At 52.0% G+C, this 15083-nt stretch overlaps 2 protein-coding genes across 2 annotated transcripts in view; one reads left to right on the forward strand and one right to left on the reverse strand.

The window, feature by feature from the left end:
* Positions 1-5278, reverse strand: part of CCS (copper chaperone for superoxide dismutase) — a 7956-nt gene extending 2678 nt beyond the window's left edge. The window contains exons 1-3 of the mRNA XM_027856211.1: positions 5149-5278; positions 4747-4819; positions 293-430 (exon numbers count right to left, since the gene is read on the reverse strand). Coding sequence (XP_027712012.1) covers positions 293-430; positions 4747-4819; positions 5149-5211 — 274 coding nt within the window. The 5' untranslated portion in view covers positions 5212-5278. The remainder of the gene's footprint in view (positions 1-292; positions 431-4746; positions 4820-5148) is intronic.
* A 478-nt stretch (positions 5279-5756) lies between these two features.
* Positions 5757-8502, forward strand: CCDC87 (coiled-coil domain containing 87). Its single transcript, XM_027856210.1, has one exon. It carries the CDS (start codon positions 5757-5759, stop codon positions 8445-8447), a length of 2691 nt encoding a protein of 896 aa, XP_027712011.1. The 3' UTR covers positions 8448-8502.
* The last annotated feature ends 6581 nt before the right edge of the window (positions 8503-15083 follow it).

Consider the following 15083-nt stretch of genomic DNA (forward strand, 5'->3'; position numbering starts at 1 on the left):
CCCCAACATGGCCACAGTCACCCCCAGGTTCTCTGTAAGAAGAGTAACAGGTGAGCTGCTCTCCCCAGCCCACCCTGACCCCCTCTCTCGCCCCAGGCTTCCTTTTCTCTAGTAATGATGAGCCTTCCCACTCCCAGGATGAGGAGAACCCGGTATCCAAAGATTTCTTTCATCTCAGAAGCCAAGAATCTGGCCTTGAATGCTCCCCCCACCCCCGTCCCAGGCTCCCTAAGTTTGCCCTCCTCTCACTCTGATGCCCTCCCCACCACAACCCTGAGGCCCGGGTGCTCACGAAGCTCGTGGCTGCCCATGCCCTTGAGCACTGCCTGGCGCCCTGTACTCTCCAGGACACTCTGCACCTCCTGGCTGGGCAAGGTGGTGGTCACCAGGACACTCTGATTCTCCAGGTGCACCTCCACTCCCTGGACACCTGTGAGAACAAAGGAGGAGGAGGAAGAGACAGCAACAAAGGGGAGAAAAGGAGATGACCCAGGCCTCCTGCACCAAAATCCAGCTGATTCCACAGCAGCCCCTCTGGAGCACTCATGTGTGTCCCAAGGGGTCACAGCGGAGGCAGGACCCACGTTTCAACAGAAGCCTTCGACAGACACCTAGCCTTTGACGCCAACACAGCCCGCAACCCCGAGCGGGCCCCTGGGCCAGGGGTGCGCCCTCCTTCCCAGGATAACAGTTGGCCTTACTCAGGCCTGCTGCACCCTGGTCTAAGGCAGGGTTCTTAACCTGGGGCCCACAGACCTGTGGACAGATTTCAGGGGCTTGGATAGAGAAAACCAAAGCAAACCAGGCTCTCTATCTTTCTTTTACTAACCTCTATGTGACATTTAGCATTTCCTTCACCTACTTGAAAACATGATTTTGAGAAGGGATCCACTAGCTTCACCAGACAGACTGCCCAAAGGGTCCTGGACCCCACCATGGTAACGAGCCTGGCTCTAAAAGGACGATGAGGCTGGCAGGAGAGAATCACCTCCACCCCGATGAAGAGTAGCCCAGTGTGGCAGATGGGGGAGGGGGAGCAGGCCCAAGACCTGGATTCAAATCCTGCTTCAGCCTCTTAGGACCTTAGGCAGGGAGCAACCTCTGTGGCCTTCACTTTGGTGGAAACAGAATCTAAGGGTCAAAGGCATGCACGCATCTGGGCTGCAGTGGCCTGCACCTTCCACTTTGGGCCAGCTCTGATTGTTTGGATGTGAGAACGGGCTTCGAGGATTTGAAGGGTTGCGGTACACAGGCTCTGCCTGCCCCAAAGGAGCCATGGATGGCGAGAAGAGGCAGACATGGCTTGGAAAAGGTAAAAGTGTCCTCTGATGTCCTGCAGAGCAAGGCTAGCCCCTCCTTCCTGGATCCCTCCTTCAAATACTTGACAATGTGGCCCCCTCCGTGGTCTCTTTTCCAGCCTCAGCAGTCCCAACTCCTTTGACCAATCCTCAAGGCCTTTCTCCACCCCGCGTGCCTTCCTTTGGACACTTCAGCTTATCCATGGGTGGAACACTGGGCAGCCCAGATGTGGTCTGACGGGGGCCAAGGACAGGGGGCTATGGCCTCTTTTTCTTTTTTTTTTTTGGTCTATGTTTTCTTTCACAACGTGACTAACATGGAAATGCTTTTTTTTGTTTGTTTTTTGGTGAGGCAAGTGACTTGCCCAGGGTCACACAGCTAGTAAGTATCAAATGTCTGAGGCCAGATTTCAACTCAGGTCCTCCTGACTCCATGGCTGGAGCTCTATCCACTGCGTCACCTAGCTGCCCCCACTACAGCCTCTCTTAAAGCAAGCTAAGAATGCCCCAGCCTTGCGGGCTGTTCCATCACACCACAGGACTGAACCAAGCTGAGCTACCCACATACAAAGCTAACGTAGTTGTTACAAGCTCTTTTCTCATGTCCCTTTATTCAGTGCTCATGACAAACCCTGGGAGTGGAATGCTGGGAGAGTCCCTGGCCAGGGCCACCCAGGTTACCCTGAGAAAACCACTTTGGACGACTCAAGAATGTTGATCAATGCAAAGGGGTGCCTCCTGACACCGAGGAGGAGGCATTTTTCAGCCTGCGCCAACGGCTGGGGCTGCGGGCTTAATTATACTTACTGGTTACTAGGGAGAGATTAAAAACGGTTTCTGAATGGGAGTAGTATTGATGCTGCAGCCATACCCATACAAAGGTTTTTTAAGAAAGAATGAAAGCCTAATGAAGCATTTTTTTTTTAATGCCCAGAAGAGAACAGAAAGGAAGGGAAAAACAGACAAGCGGGAAAGCTTTGGAAGTCACGGGGCTGCTTTAAATTCAGACTTAAAGAGATCTACCCAGCTGTATGTACTTCTCTGTAGCGGGAAATGCTCATATCTGTAGGTACCTGTCAAGCCCAGAAGAGCAAAAACTATTCTGAAATTTATTTTTAAAACGACGTGTCTGAGCCAGGCTTACAAGCCGGCCTTCAGAGCCTTGTCTCCCCACCAGGCCATCCTGCTTTTCAGACAGTTGACCATGACCATCTCATTATCTTGCCAGGCCTTCTTCATCCTGAATCTGTGTCGCTTTGCTTTTTGGAGGCCGAGTATGGGGTTGGCCTGCTAGATTCAACCCAATGCTCCCAGAGCCTCGTGGCTCCAACTGTGGCATCCAGTGCATGGGCTCACACCCCAGGGTCATCTATCAGTACATTTGCTTGGCCGACCATCTGTGCTTTTATTTTAGTCCTTGATAAGAAATGCTGAAGGGCCCCAGGTCACACTCCTCTCCAAAGTGGCATCCAATCATTGATGACTACTCTGGGCATCCAGCCACGGAGCTGGGTCCAGAACCACCAGGACTAAACAGGAAAGAAGGCGAGTTGTGCTGGGAGAGGGAGGGCGGGAGGGCGAGAGGCATGAAAGCAGGAGAACGGTGCTGAGGCCAGCCCAGGGGGCCAAGGAGGGGCCAGCTGCCAGAACCCTGACTTGGAGGGGCTCCCCTTTCCAACAGACCCCGAGGGGCCACACAGGCGGTCTCCTCTTTCTTCCTTTCAGACTCTGGGGAGCCTCATGAGCCTGCAGGATTGCGCAGGGGGGTGGAGCAGAGCAGAAGCTAAGGGATAGGCTTGGGGGTTCATCTTTTCCTGGCGTCCTGGGGAAGCCCTCATGGAGGGGCCAGGAGAGGCCCACTCGTTTCATGTTCCTGACCTGGTCCCCTGTAGCATGAGGACAAGCCTGGGAGGCTACTGTCTTTTTGTGACTGGGGGAGGGGTGCTGTGGTTCAGCCAATGGGACTCTGAGCTAAAAATCAGGCTGGTGACACTAACTGTTTGGCCAGGGCAGGCCCTTCCCCCCTGCTTAGGGCCTCAGTTTCCTCTTCGGCACAATGAGAGACTGTTACAAAATTAAACCGTAGGATGCTCGTTCCTAGCCTCCCTGGCCTTGTTTTCCTCCAAAGATCTCACCAGGATGTGGCGAGATTATTTTTACAATTCCAGCTGTCATCTAGGGAAGGATCTCCTGGTTAGGAGAATCCTCCCTCAAAGCAGGCCAGGCTAGCATCTGGTCCGCAGTTTCCGGTCTTACAGTGCAGCCTGGGAAGGCCTTGAAGGCCAGAAGGTACGGGAGCTGAAAGGAGCCCAGGATGACCCGGCCCCCCCCCCCTTCAATTCAACCAATATTTATTAAGCACTTACTAAATCCAGCCCTGCCCTTAAATCTATTTATCTGGGTACAAAAGAAATGTAAATTGAATAAGGAGGTGGGGCATCAAGGAATCCCAGGACAATGGGGCAGTTGGGCTGAATCTTGAAGGCACAAAATGATTTCAAGAGACAGAGACAGAAGGGAAGGCATTCCAGGCAGGGGAGACAGCCAGTGCAAAGGTATGGAGGGAGGGAGATGGAGAAGCAGCAAGAAGGCCATTTGGCTAGAACACAGACTATGGAGCAAAAAGGTCCAGCCAATTAGGTTGGCAGAGCTAGGGTGCCAGGACTTTCAATGCCAAAAAGGAGCTGAGGCTGCCTTAAAGGGGAGAGGGGGAGAGAGAGAGCGAGAGCAAGCACGCATGAACCAGAGGAGAGAGGATGGACTGCAGAGGGGCAAGGCTGGAAAAAGAGACCACTAGTCCAGGGAGGTGGTGAGGCCTGAAGCAGGGGGGTTGGGGAGGGAACAGAAGGGGAGACCCATTGTTTAAGCGTCTGCCACGGGCCAGGAATCGGAAAGGCTTTGTAAAGGGAGGTGAAGCCTGAGCTGCACCCTGAAACAACAGCCGGAATGCAAGCCGCAGAGGTGAGTGGGGATGACAGTCCTCGAGGGGGGCATGGGGAGGGGGCTTAGGAACCTCAGCGAGTGAGATGGGAATGCGCCCACATCCAGCAGGTTGTTGGACATGGGCTGGAGAGAGGCAGCCCAGAGGCATCGAACAGACGGGACAGTGGAGGCAGCTGATCAGATCTGCCAGAGGGAACCTAAGGAAAAGAAGGGCAGAGCCGTGCAGGAAGATGCAGCAAAGACGGGAAGGCTGGGCGGGCCACACAAGGGCATGGGGTCAAGAGGGAGGGCAGCGATGGCAGAGTGCAGGTCTGCAAAAAGGCCAAGGTGAAGAAGCGGCCAGAAACCCTTCGCAGCCCCAGACCTGGAAGCTGCCTCGAGGCCATCGGGCCGCTCCAGCGCACTTTCACAGATGGGGAAACTGAGGCTCGGAGAAGGCAGGAGGCGGAGGGAAGGGATTCGAACCCAAGTCCTCAGTCTCCAAACCCGGGCCTCGCTCTCTTACCTGCCACGCCACGCAGGGATGTCTGCACCGAGTCCACGCAGCTCTGGCAGCTCATTTGCACAGCAAACTCCAGCTGTGGGAGACAGTGCTACGCTGGTGGGGCGGAGCTATGCCAGAGGGCGGAGCTACGCTGATGAGGGGCGGGGTCATGTTGAACAGGGAGGCAGGAGCGGAAGGGCGGGGCTGTGCCGTTGGGGCGGGGACAGAAGCGAGAGGTGTGACTATGCCAAATAGGGGCGGTGCTTCCCAACCCACGTGACTCGCTGCTCTCGCTGCTCGGTAGCTACTCGAACCGGCCCTTCCCCCCCCCCACACACACACAGGGGCCCCCCCAGAGTGAGCACCCCAGCCAGCGCGGCCGACCACTCCGTCCTCTCTACCGAGATCCCCTTGCCCCCTCACCGTGCATGCTGTCTTGCTGTCCCCGGCCTGCGCAGGCGCAGCCGCACCTACAGCAGAAGCCATCCTCAACCTTCCAAAGCCAGTACGACTCTCCCAGTGGCGCAGGAAGCCGACTGGTAGGGCGGGGCCGTGAGACCTTTGGCCCCTTTTACGTGTCCACAGGCGGTCTTAGACTCCGCCCTCTCCCCGACTCAGGACTTCAGTTAGCCACTCACCAGGCAGATTGGCAGAAAGGAGGCGGAGTCACGAGACTTTGCGTTCCTCACCCCCACCCCGACCCGTCGCTGTCCGGACTCCGCCTCTTTCTTCCTCCGGACCAATCACCAATCAGAAGAGTCCAGAGGGGGCGGTCTCACGAGACCTTACGTTCTCCAGCTCCCGGATCACAGGTTCATCCCTCCCGCCCGTCTTCTCCACCGCGTGTGGTCATTGGCTAGGCTCGAGAGCCCGGCGTTCTGCCCCGGTCTGTCTCCATAGCGACGCGTCCAGGCGTCTTAAAGGCGCCAAACAAAGCAGCCCCGGTGCTGGCTCTCAGGTGTGACAGTCCATGCGTCGGGGGTCTGAGGTCCCGGTGCCAGGTGCTCGGGGGTCAAGCAGCAGCCGCAGCAATGGAGTGCAGGAAGAATGGACCGGAGCGAAGGAAGCGGCAGCGGCCGCCGTCGGACAGGACGGCGGACCCGGAGCTCCGGAAGCTGTACCATCGGCTTTTGCAGCCACTGTCGCTGTTCCCGGGCGAGGAGGCACGGATCTCGGTGACCCCCGAGCCTCTGCCCACGTCTCCGCAGACCAAGAGTGACACCCGAGTTGGCCGGGACTCCTACTTCGTGGAGCAGCTGTCTCCGGGCTCGCTGTGCTTGCTAGTGTCGGAGCGGCTGTCCCGCGTGGGCCACGCGCCCAAGGTGCCCCCCGAGGGCCGGAGGCGGCTGGCCGAGGTCATCCTGTCAGAGTTGCAGTACGGCTGGCAGATACCGCCGCCCGAGCCGGGCCTCAACCCGCGGGACCAGCAGGAACTGCGCCAGCGCGTGAAGACTCACGTGGTGCTGACCTCGGAGCAGCTCTTCCTGCGTTACCTGCACCTGCTGATCACCCTGTCGGTGCCCGAGTCCGTGTTCACCGAGCCCGCCACGCTCACGCGCCTGTCTGCCTGCCTGGCCACCGACTGCTCCCGCTTCCTCACCAGCCCCGTCGTCTACCGCCGCCTGGTGTCCGACTTCAAAGACCTGCAGGGCCTCTGCCGCTTCCTGAAGAAGGGCACGGGGGCCGTCAAGCCAGACCATTTCCGCAAGCAGGCCCTCATTCCACAGCAAACCATCGGCACCTTCCAGGCATCCAAGCTCTGCCCTCTGCCCTGGCCTCACAGCACAGGCTTCTCCCAGATCCCGTGCTCCACCCTGAGCTTGAGTTACTTGATTCATTTGAGCCGGCCGGCAGACTTCCTAGGCAGCCCCTGTCTGGACCGTTTAAAGGGGCTGCGGTCCATCCCGGACCTGGACCAGAGAAAGTACCTGCGCTGGCTGCCCACTGTAGCGCCCACGCCCCCCAAGGCGCTGGAGGTTGGCCATGCCCGGAAGGCTGACCTCTCGAGGATTTTGAGCTTGGCTGGAAATCTGGATCTGAAGACCTTCCTGCGGCTCCATAACCCCAGGAAGTGCCGCTCTTTGCCCAATCTCAGAGAAGGTTGGAAGCTTTCAAATGAACTGGGCATATGTTCACCTCCTCCTCGAACTTTGACCCCACTGATCCTAGGGTGGGAGACCCAAACGGAGGCCTTCGTTGGCTCAGCTTCAGAGGACCTCAAGCACATGATGAAGAACTTGAAGGTGGAGCTGTCCAGGAAGCCCCCGCAGAGCTCAACCCTGCCCCCTCTCCTGGGAGCCCTGACCCGGTGCCCAAAAGGCAACCACCGAGTAGAAGAGCTGCAGAGGACCCTGAAGACCCTCCAAGAAGAAGAAGCCTCAGGAAAGTGGGAGCACAAGCCCAGCCTGGGGGCCGCTCTGCATCCTCAGACAGTTACGGTGGCCCTGACGCTGAAGGACCAGATGGTGCTGCAGGCTGCAGCTGTCCGAGTCTCAGAGCGGACCTTCCACGACAGCTTCTTTGTGAAGGAGGAAAATGTCCTCTATAACCACCTGTCAGGGGAGTTGGACAGCAGAATCTTGGAAGACCTGGACGCCGTCCTCTTTGCTGGGGCTAGCATCCAGGGGATCTACAATGAGCTTCTGAGTCAAGTCTCTGCCGACTACCTGCTCTTTGATAGGGGGCCCCTTGTGGAGCCCACGTCAGAAAAGGACTGGTCAAGCCTCATGTCCTCAACCTTCCTGTACAGAGATCCCAAGTATCGGGTCATCAACCCTGTCCTGGATGGCATTGGAAGGCACAGAATCCATTCCAGAAGCTTCAATCCACTTCCCCCACCGCCGACTCCCCAGCCGCCTAAGCAGTGGGTCAAAAGTAAGGCCTCCTGGATGCGCTGGTGGAGAGCCACGCTGACCCCAGATGACTACTTCCTGTACCTGGCCACTCAGGACTGTGACTTCCTCCATGTGATCTTCCACATGTACCCAGAAGAGGAACCCATCCATCTTCCTATCGTCATCAAAGACACCCTGGAACTTCCGCCCCTGCCTCCACTGGCACAGGAGGAGGAGGCCGGAGAGTTTGTGCCAGGTATCTGGGATGCCAACTCAGTCCTAGAGGATGGCCTGGGAGCTGAAGGGAGCAAATCCCTGGGGGACCCCAGGAAAGTGAAGCTGCTCCAGAGACGACTGGAGAGAATCTGGACAGCCCTGCAGGTGCCGGACAAAGATCGACTGGACATGGCTATCAAGTACAGCACCAACGCCCGTATGGGGCATCTCCCTGCCCTGGTGACTGCCTGGGAGAAGGCCTTGCAGCCCATCCAGGAGCGAGAGCTCTTGTTAGCCCAGCTGGAACGCTTCGAACAAGAGGCCTCTGACCCCAATCGCTTCTTCCTGAAGGTCGATTATGACCTCTGGCGCTGGACAGAAGAGTCCCAGATCCGAAGCCACTTGTATGAGAAGATCAGAAGAGTGGAGGCCTTGCTGACCAAGCTCCTGCAGGACATCCAGATTGCCTTTGGGGAGTCGGTGACGTACAAGGGGCGCTGCTATCTGGAGAAGATGAAGAGGGACAAAGTGGAGATGTTGTACTGGCTGCAGCAGGAACGGCGAGCCAAGAAGCTGGTCCGGGTCCAAAAGGGCTCACGACTGCCTTCTCTTAACCCTGAAAACACAGGAAACTCAGAAAATGGCCTCATTCCCTCTCCCAGAAACGTCTAAACAGCAAACATTGCCCCCTTCTCCACTCTCTGTCCCCATTTGTCCCCAAAATGAATCAGCCCGGTGATAGACTATCTAAGAAATCCAGGCCCCGGGGTGGGGGGCAGGGGGAAGGAAGGGGACTAGGAACATATGATTTCTAATTAGGGAGATCTTGGTTGAGTTCCTATTTTGTTATAATAGATACCGTAGCCATAGGATGAAAATTGCTGTTTTACAAAACGCTCTGCGGGCCCCAAGTTGACCAGCTAAATTCAAGTCCTACTCAATCAATATGGCCAAGTTCTGGTACATCAGAATAATTGGGTCTGAACCTTAGTGTTTGGTGAAATGAGATTTGCCAGGTAAAACAAAAGAGAGGGGACCTGTTTAGCAATTCAGTCTACTCCAATTCTAAGGGATGGTTGGTTTGAGTCTAGATTAAAAAAAAAAAAGCTCTCTCTCAGGTCTGGCTTAGTCAGCAGTTACAGAAGGCCATGGCTGGCTGATAGGGTGGGATTTGGCCCCATCCTACTCCCACATCTCCAGACTGTTGTTGATAGCTGAATACCATTGCTAGAGCTGTATTTCTTTCTCTTGGCCCTGTTAAGAGTGGAGCCGACACCATCAGTGAACCCAAAGGTACAATGGAGCATCTTGAACCTTTGCTGGCAGTGGGTTTGGATAGGGAAGAATCTGGAGGAGGAGAATGTGTGCATTGCCCTGGGTACCAGTGGGGCTTGGGCCCTGATGGGTTGGGGTGGAACAACTTAGTTAGCTTTTACAGTTTTGCCTCAGGTATAGACCCTGACCTTTTTCCTCAAAGAGGCTGAACTCTACTAGAGGAATCCATTGAGGCTTTTTGGGATTACAGAAGTCTGAGGAAATCTTTCACAGATCTAGATCCTCAGTTTCCCTACTTCTGTCCCCCATGGCTGGGTTTAGAGAAGGTCCAGCAATCCAAGTTATGATACTCAGCCAGTTACACATCTACCAGGGACCCTGTGCCCCAGCCCAAGGGAATTTTTTTTTTTTAATCAGAGAAAGTTTCTTAGAGGAGGTAGCATCTGAACGAGGCTGTTAGCGATGAGGAAGGAGGTTCACTGACCACCTGAGCCAGAATTTGGAAGGGAGAGAAGGAATATGCTTTCATCCTAGCTCCTTTCCACTAAGCCCTGGGATCTCTCCGCTTGGTTCCTTTTGGACAGTATGACCCAGTCTCCCCAGTATGGACTACCTCATCCCCAGTTTGATTGTGAGCCCTATAGGAGTAAGCGGACAAGTCATAAACGGAAAGATTTACGTTTTCTTGATGATTTCAACAAGATAAAATGATGCAGTCATACAATCAACCCTGAACATCTGAGGTTTGATTTTCCGAGATCGTCTAATTTTAACATTTGTCCACTGGTCAAAGTTATACATACAAACACATTTCAAACATGTAAAATATATGTGTGTGTGTGTGTCTATATGTGTATACGTGTGTAATGGGCATTTGTATGTGTATATTGTTGCTTGTCCTTCATTCCTTGAAGAAGACCATGACATCAGGGAGATGATGCCATGACACGCGAATGAATTAGATTTAAGTGAGGGAGCGCTGTGCAAAGTCACCAGCCTCACTTTCTCCTGGAGCCATCTGGGTCCAGTGGCAAGATATAGAGCGGGACAACTGGAGGTGACCCTGGATGCAGTGGGAGACCTTGGCCTTTCTGAGCTAAGGTCTTTAATAGGTCTCAGTTTGACTGGGGCACCACCCATTCAGCGATTAAGGCTAGGTAAGAAATGAGGCAGAGAAGGTCCTCTTTACCTAGTCAAAAAAAAAAAAAAGAAAAAAGAAAAGAAAAAGATAAATCTGGGAGGGGAAGACCTTCAGGATTTCTGGCCAAAACAGAAACAATTGTTGTTTACATTCATTCTGAGCCAGTCTGGGCCCACACAATGACCAAGTGGAGCTTGGCCTGGGACCTATTGCTGGCCAGAGTGGTTTGGGTTTAAGGCATAGTCTACCAACTCAGATTTAAGCCTCCTCTCCACCTTAGTCTCAGTTGCTCGGGGGCACTGAGAAGTCAATTGGTAGATTTAGAGCTAAAAGGGAACTTAGAAGTCATTTAGTCCAAACCCTCTGATGTACAGATAAGAAAACTGAGGCCTCCAGAGGCCATGGGACTTGTCCAAAGTTGCCCAGGTAGGAAACTGAAGAGCTGGCATTGTCAGCTCCTCTATGTGATGTGCTGAGGGTCCCACAGTCAGTGGGGGGTGGGGGGAGGGGCGTCAGCCCCTTCTCCAGCTGTCCAAGTCAACTTTCCTAGGTGGCCTCCTATATGCATATGGACATAGACAGAGATGTATGTGTATGCATAGATGTGTTTATATATGCACACGTATACACATGTATATCCCATATGTATATCCTCAGATGCACGTGCACATACAACATCCATGCTGTTATGGATAGAAGCTGTGTTTGCTTTGGTGCAATCATATAAGAGATTCAATGAGAAAACTCCCTCTCTCAATATCCAGAGAAACACCCATCCTGCAACTCGGAACCTTTGAAAGCTCCAATTTTTTCCTAGCTTCATTTCTCTTCTGGTCAAAATTCAGGGCAGCTAGGTGGCACAGTGGGTAGAGCACTGGGAATCAGGAAGACCTGAGTTCAAATCCAGCCTCAGACACTAACTGTGTGACCCTGGGCAAGACACTTAACCTAACCCTGTTTGCCTCAGTTTCCACATCTGTAAAATGAGCTGGAGAAGGAAATGACAAGCCACTCTAGTATCTTTACCAAGAAAACCCCAAATACAGTCACAAAGCATCATAACTGAACAAAAAAAATTGCATTTATACCCCAGTTTACAAGACATTTTACTACAGCCCAGTGAGGCAGGGTGAACGTGAGTGTGTGTATGTGTGTGTGTTTGATTTCACTGGTATATGGAAGTCCCTGTGCAGAGATTCCCTTCACCAATGCAGATTGCTTCCTGCTGTGCAACTTATATTCTTTTTTTTTTTTTTTTTTTGGCAATTGGGATTAAGTCCCAGAGAGGTCCCCACCCTCCACTGATGGAGAATACTCTTGAAGTCTAAGAGACATCCCATTGTCATGACTAAGACCCAAGGGGTTATTTCCTTAACTCCCACCTGATACTGACAATGCTAATACCCTATAAAGGTTGCTTCTAGCCTCCTGCCCTTTGCCGGCTATTAAAGTGTAGTACATCCAATGTCTTAGACTAATTTTATTTGTTTTGTTTTGTTTTGTTTTTGTGAGGCAATCGGGGTTAAGTGACTTGCCCAACGTCACACAACTAGTACGCGTCAAGTGTTGGGTCTGAGGCTGGATTTGAACTCAGGTCCTCCTGACTTCAGGGCCGGTGCTCTATCCACTGCGCCACCTAGCTGCCCCATCTTGGACTAATTTTAGTCCAATCAATATTAAATGGTCTTGAAAATATATTTCATCTGGAACTATGCCCAAAGGGCAACCAAACTGTACATACCCTTAGACCCAGCAATACCACTACTTGGTCTGTATCCCAAAGAGATTATAAAAAAAGGAGAAGGACCCACACATACAACAATATTTATAGCAGCTCTTTTTGTGGTGGCAAAATGTTAGAAACTGAGGAGATGCCCATCCATTGGGGAATGGCTGAACAAGGTGTGGTATATGAGTGTAATGGAATACTATTGTGCTATAAGAAATGATGAGCAGGCAGACTTCAGAAAAACCTGGAAAGACTTCCATGAATTGATGCTGAGTGAAGTGAGCAGAACCAGAACATTGTACATTATAACAGCAAAACTTTGCAATGATCGATTATGAATGACTTAGCCCTTCTCAGCAATACAATGATCCAATTCCATGATAAAACAATGACAACTCCAAAGGACTCATGATGGTAAATGCTATCTGCCTCCAGAGATGGAGTCTGAATGCAGATTGAAGCAGACTATTTTCACTTTATTTTTTTGTGGGGTTTTTTCTTTTGGTCTGTTTCTTCTTTCACAACATGACTAATATGGAAATATGTTTTACATGATTGCATATATATAACCTATATCAAATTGCTTACCATTTTAGGGAGGGGGAGAGGAGGGAGGGAGGGAGAAAAATTTGGAACTCAAAAAAATTTTTAAATGAATGTTTAAAATTGTCTTTACATGTAATTAGAAAAAACAAAAAACTATTTTTTAAAGAGGAAAGTATATTTTACAATGATAGACAAAATGTACTGAAAAACATTTTTTTTTTTTTTTGGTCTAGACAAGTAATGTCTAGACCTTTGAGGACATCCTGTCTGGTGAAATCCTGATCTGAAAACTTCCTCCACTAAAACATCTCAGCAATAACTCCCAGTCTTATCAGTTGACCAAGGACACAGAGGAGTTCATTATCACAGGCAGCACATGCCAAAGGCAGGACCACGCCCATTTTAGAGCATTTCCTGGCTTAATGTCAGGGCCAAAGAATCATCCATTTAGAAATGGAAGGGCCCAGCCCAAGCCCTTCTTTTACAGACCAGGAGGCTGAGACCTAGAAGGGGAGTAAGTAACTCTAGGAGAGTCAAATCCAGCATTCTCTCCAATGCGCCATGTTGCCATGGGAGGGGTTTCAGACGCCACTCAGCCCCACCCCCTCATTTTACATATAATAGTTGGCCTACACAGATGTCTACATCTATAGACATGGCTGGCAGGTAGCACAGATAGGCTCTGTGGTCTGGCCAGCCTCTGAAGAGAGGAGAGCCTGGGGCCTGGCCTTTACCACTCACACCCGAGGTCTGTCGGGGAAAAGTGTGCCTCAGGGGCCCTGCAAAGTGGAGTGCCCTTTCCTCATCTGTCCCTCTCAAATCCTGGTGGTCTAGGGGAAGAGCTCCGTTTACTGCTCTTAAGGGGGGAGGGTGGCCTTTGCTTTTATATTCACCAGCTATCAAAGGCTGGTTCCACAAAAAACCATCACAACTAGTGACTATTGAGCAAACCCATTTATCCAAGTCGAACAAGCCAGCCAAAATCAGAGACGTTATGGAGATTAGAATCCACCAAATAATATACAAGAGTGAAGGAGGGAGGGAGGGAGAGATGTGAGCTCACACAGGGAGAGAAGAATCACCCAGAGAATTTTCTGAAAACCGATAGAATTTCAACAAGCCCAGGGACATGACGGAGCCAGCTTCTCAAACGAATGCCATTTAGAAGTCTGTCTGTCTGTCTGTCTCTAATGCCCCCTGAACCATCCTCTGTCCAAACATCTTTCCTCAAGAGTGTCTGGTCCCTGATACAAATCTTTCCTGGGCCCCCCCTCCCCCCTCCATTCTCCTCTGCCCTCTGTCATCCCTGCTGCCATCCAGGCACCAAGCACCTTGTGCTCACCTACCCCACACAAATCCTCTGGCTGTGTGTATTAAAGTGTAGTACATCCAATGTCTTAGACTAATTTTATTTGTTTTGTTTTGTTTTGTTTTTGTGAGGCAATCGGGGTTAAGTGACTTGCCCAACGTCACACAACTAGTACGCGTCAAGTGTTGGGTCTGAGGCTGGATTTGAACTCAGGTCCTCCTGACTTCAGGGCCGGTGCTCTATCCACTGCGCCATCTAGCTGCCCCATCTTAGACTAATTTTAGTCCAATCAATATTAAATGGTCTTGAAAATATATTTTAACTGGAACTATGCCCAAAGGGCAACCAAACTGCACATACCCTTAGACCCAGCAATACCACTACTTGGTCTGTATCCCAAAGAGATTATAAAAAAAGGAGAAGGACCCACACATACAACAATATTTATAGCAGCTCTTTTTGTGGTGGCAAAATGTTAGAAACTGAGGAGATGCCCATCCATTGGGGAATGGCTGAACAAGGTGTGGTATATGAGTGTAAAGGAGCAAAGCTCCTTTATGATGACTGCCCACGTCCCTTCTCCCTGTGCTAAGCTCGGGGATACAAAGAAAGGCAAAAGGCAGTTTGCTGGAGAAGTCACTGTTTAATGGGACGGGGACAGGCAAACAACCTTGTACAAACGAGATCCAGACGAAATGAACTGGAGGTAACCTACAGAGGAGGCCAGATGGTGGAGAGTTAAGAAGAAAGGGAGACAGGAAGAGGAGACACCAATTGCAGAGCCTTCTAGGGGAGTTTAGCTACAAAATGCCAGCTATAGGGGTAGAGTTAGAAGGTCAGGATGGGTTGGAGGACACGGACTGTCTTTTTCTTTCTCTTCCTTTTGCCTAGCACACAGTAGGCATTTAATAAAGATTTACTAAATTGTTTCGAGTTGAGCGGAGCCAGCGTTGCAGGGAAAAATGTTGAGCAAGGGTTGAGACCCCAGCGGTCGCCACTCCGGGCTGCTGAGCCGTCAGATCTGTCTCCCCCACCTTCAGGCACGTTCCCCAAGGCCACAAGGTCTCAGCTCTTTCAGCCCCCAGCCCTCCAGCCGCTCAGTGGGAGGAGGAAGGGGAAGCAGGGTAACCCGCAGCTGGGACTGTGACCGCCCCTCCCTCTCATCGCTTCACGTGGTTTCTCTGCCTCTGCCTGTGTGGCTTCTCGGGGCAAGGAAGGTCGTCTAAATGTCAAAAATCCTAGAAATCATGCCACGCACCAATACCGCGTAGCAATGTCCCCGGCAGTGGGGCCACATTGCCCTCAAAG

The sequence above is a fragment of the Vombatus ursinus genome, unplaced genomic scaffold (assembly GCF_900497805.2).
Source record: "Vombatus ursinus unplaced genomic scaffold, bare-nosed wombat genome assembly UNPS02011369.1, whole genome shotgun sequence".
Classification (NCBI taxonomy): domain Eukaryota; kingdom Metazoa; phylum Chordata; class Mammalia; order Diprotodontia; family Vombatidae; genus Vombatus; species Vombatus ursinus.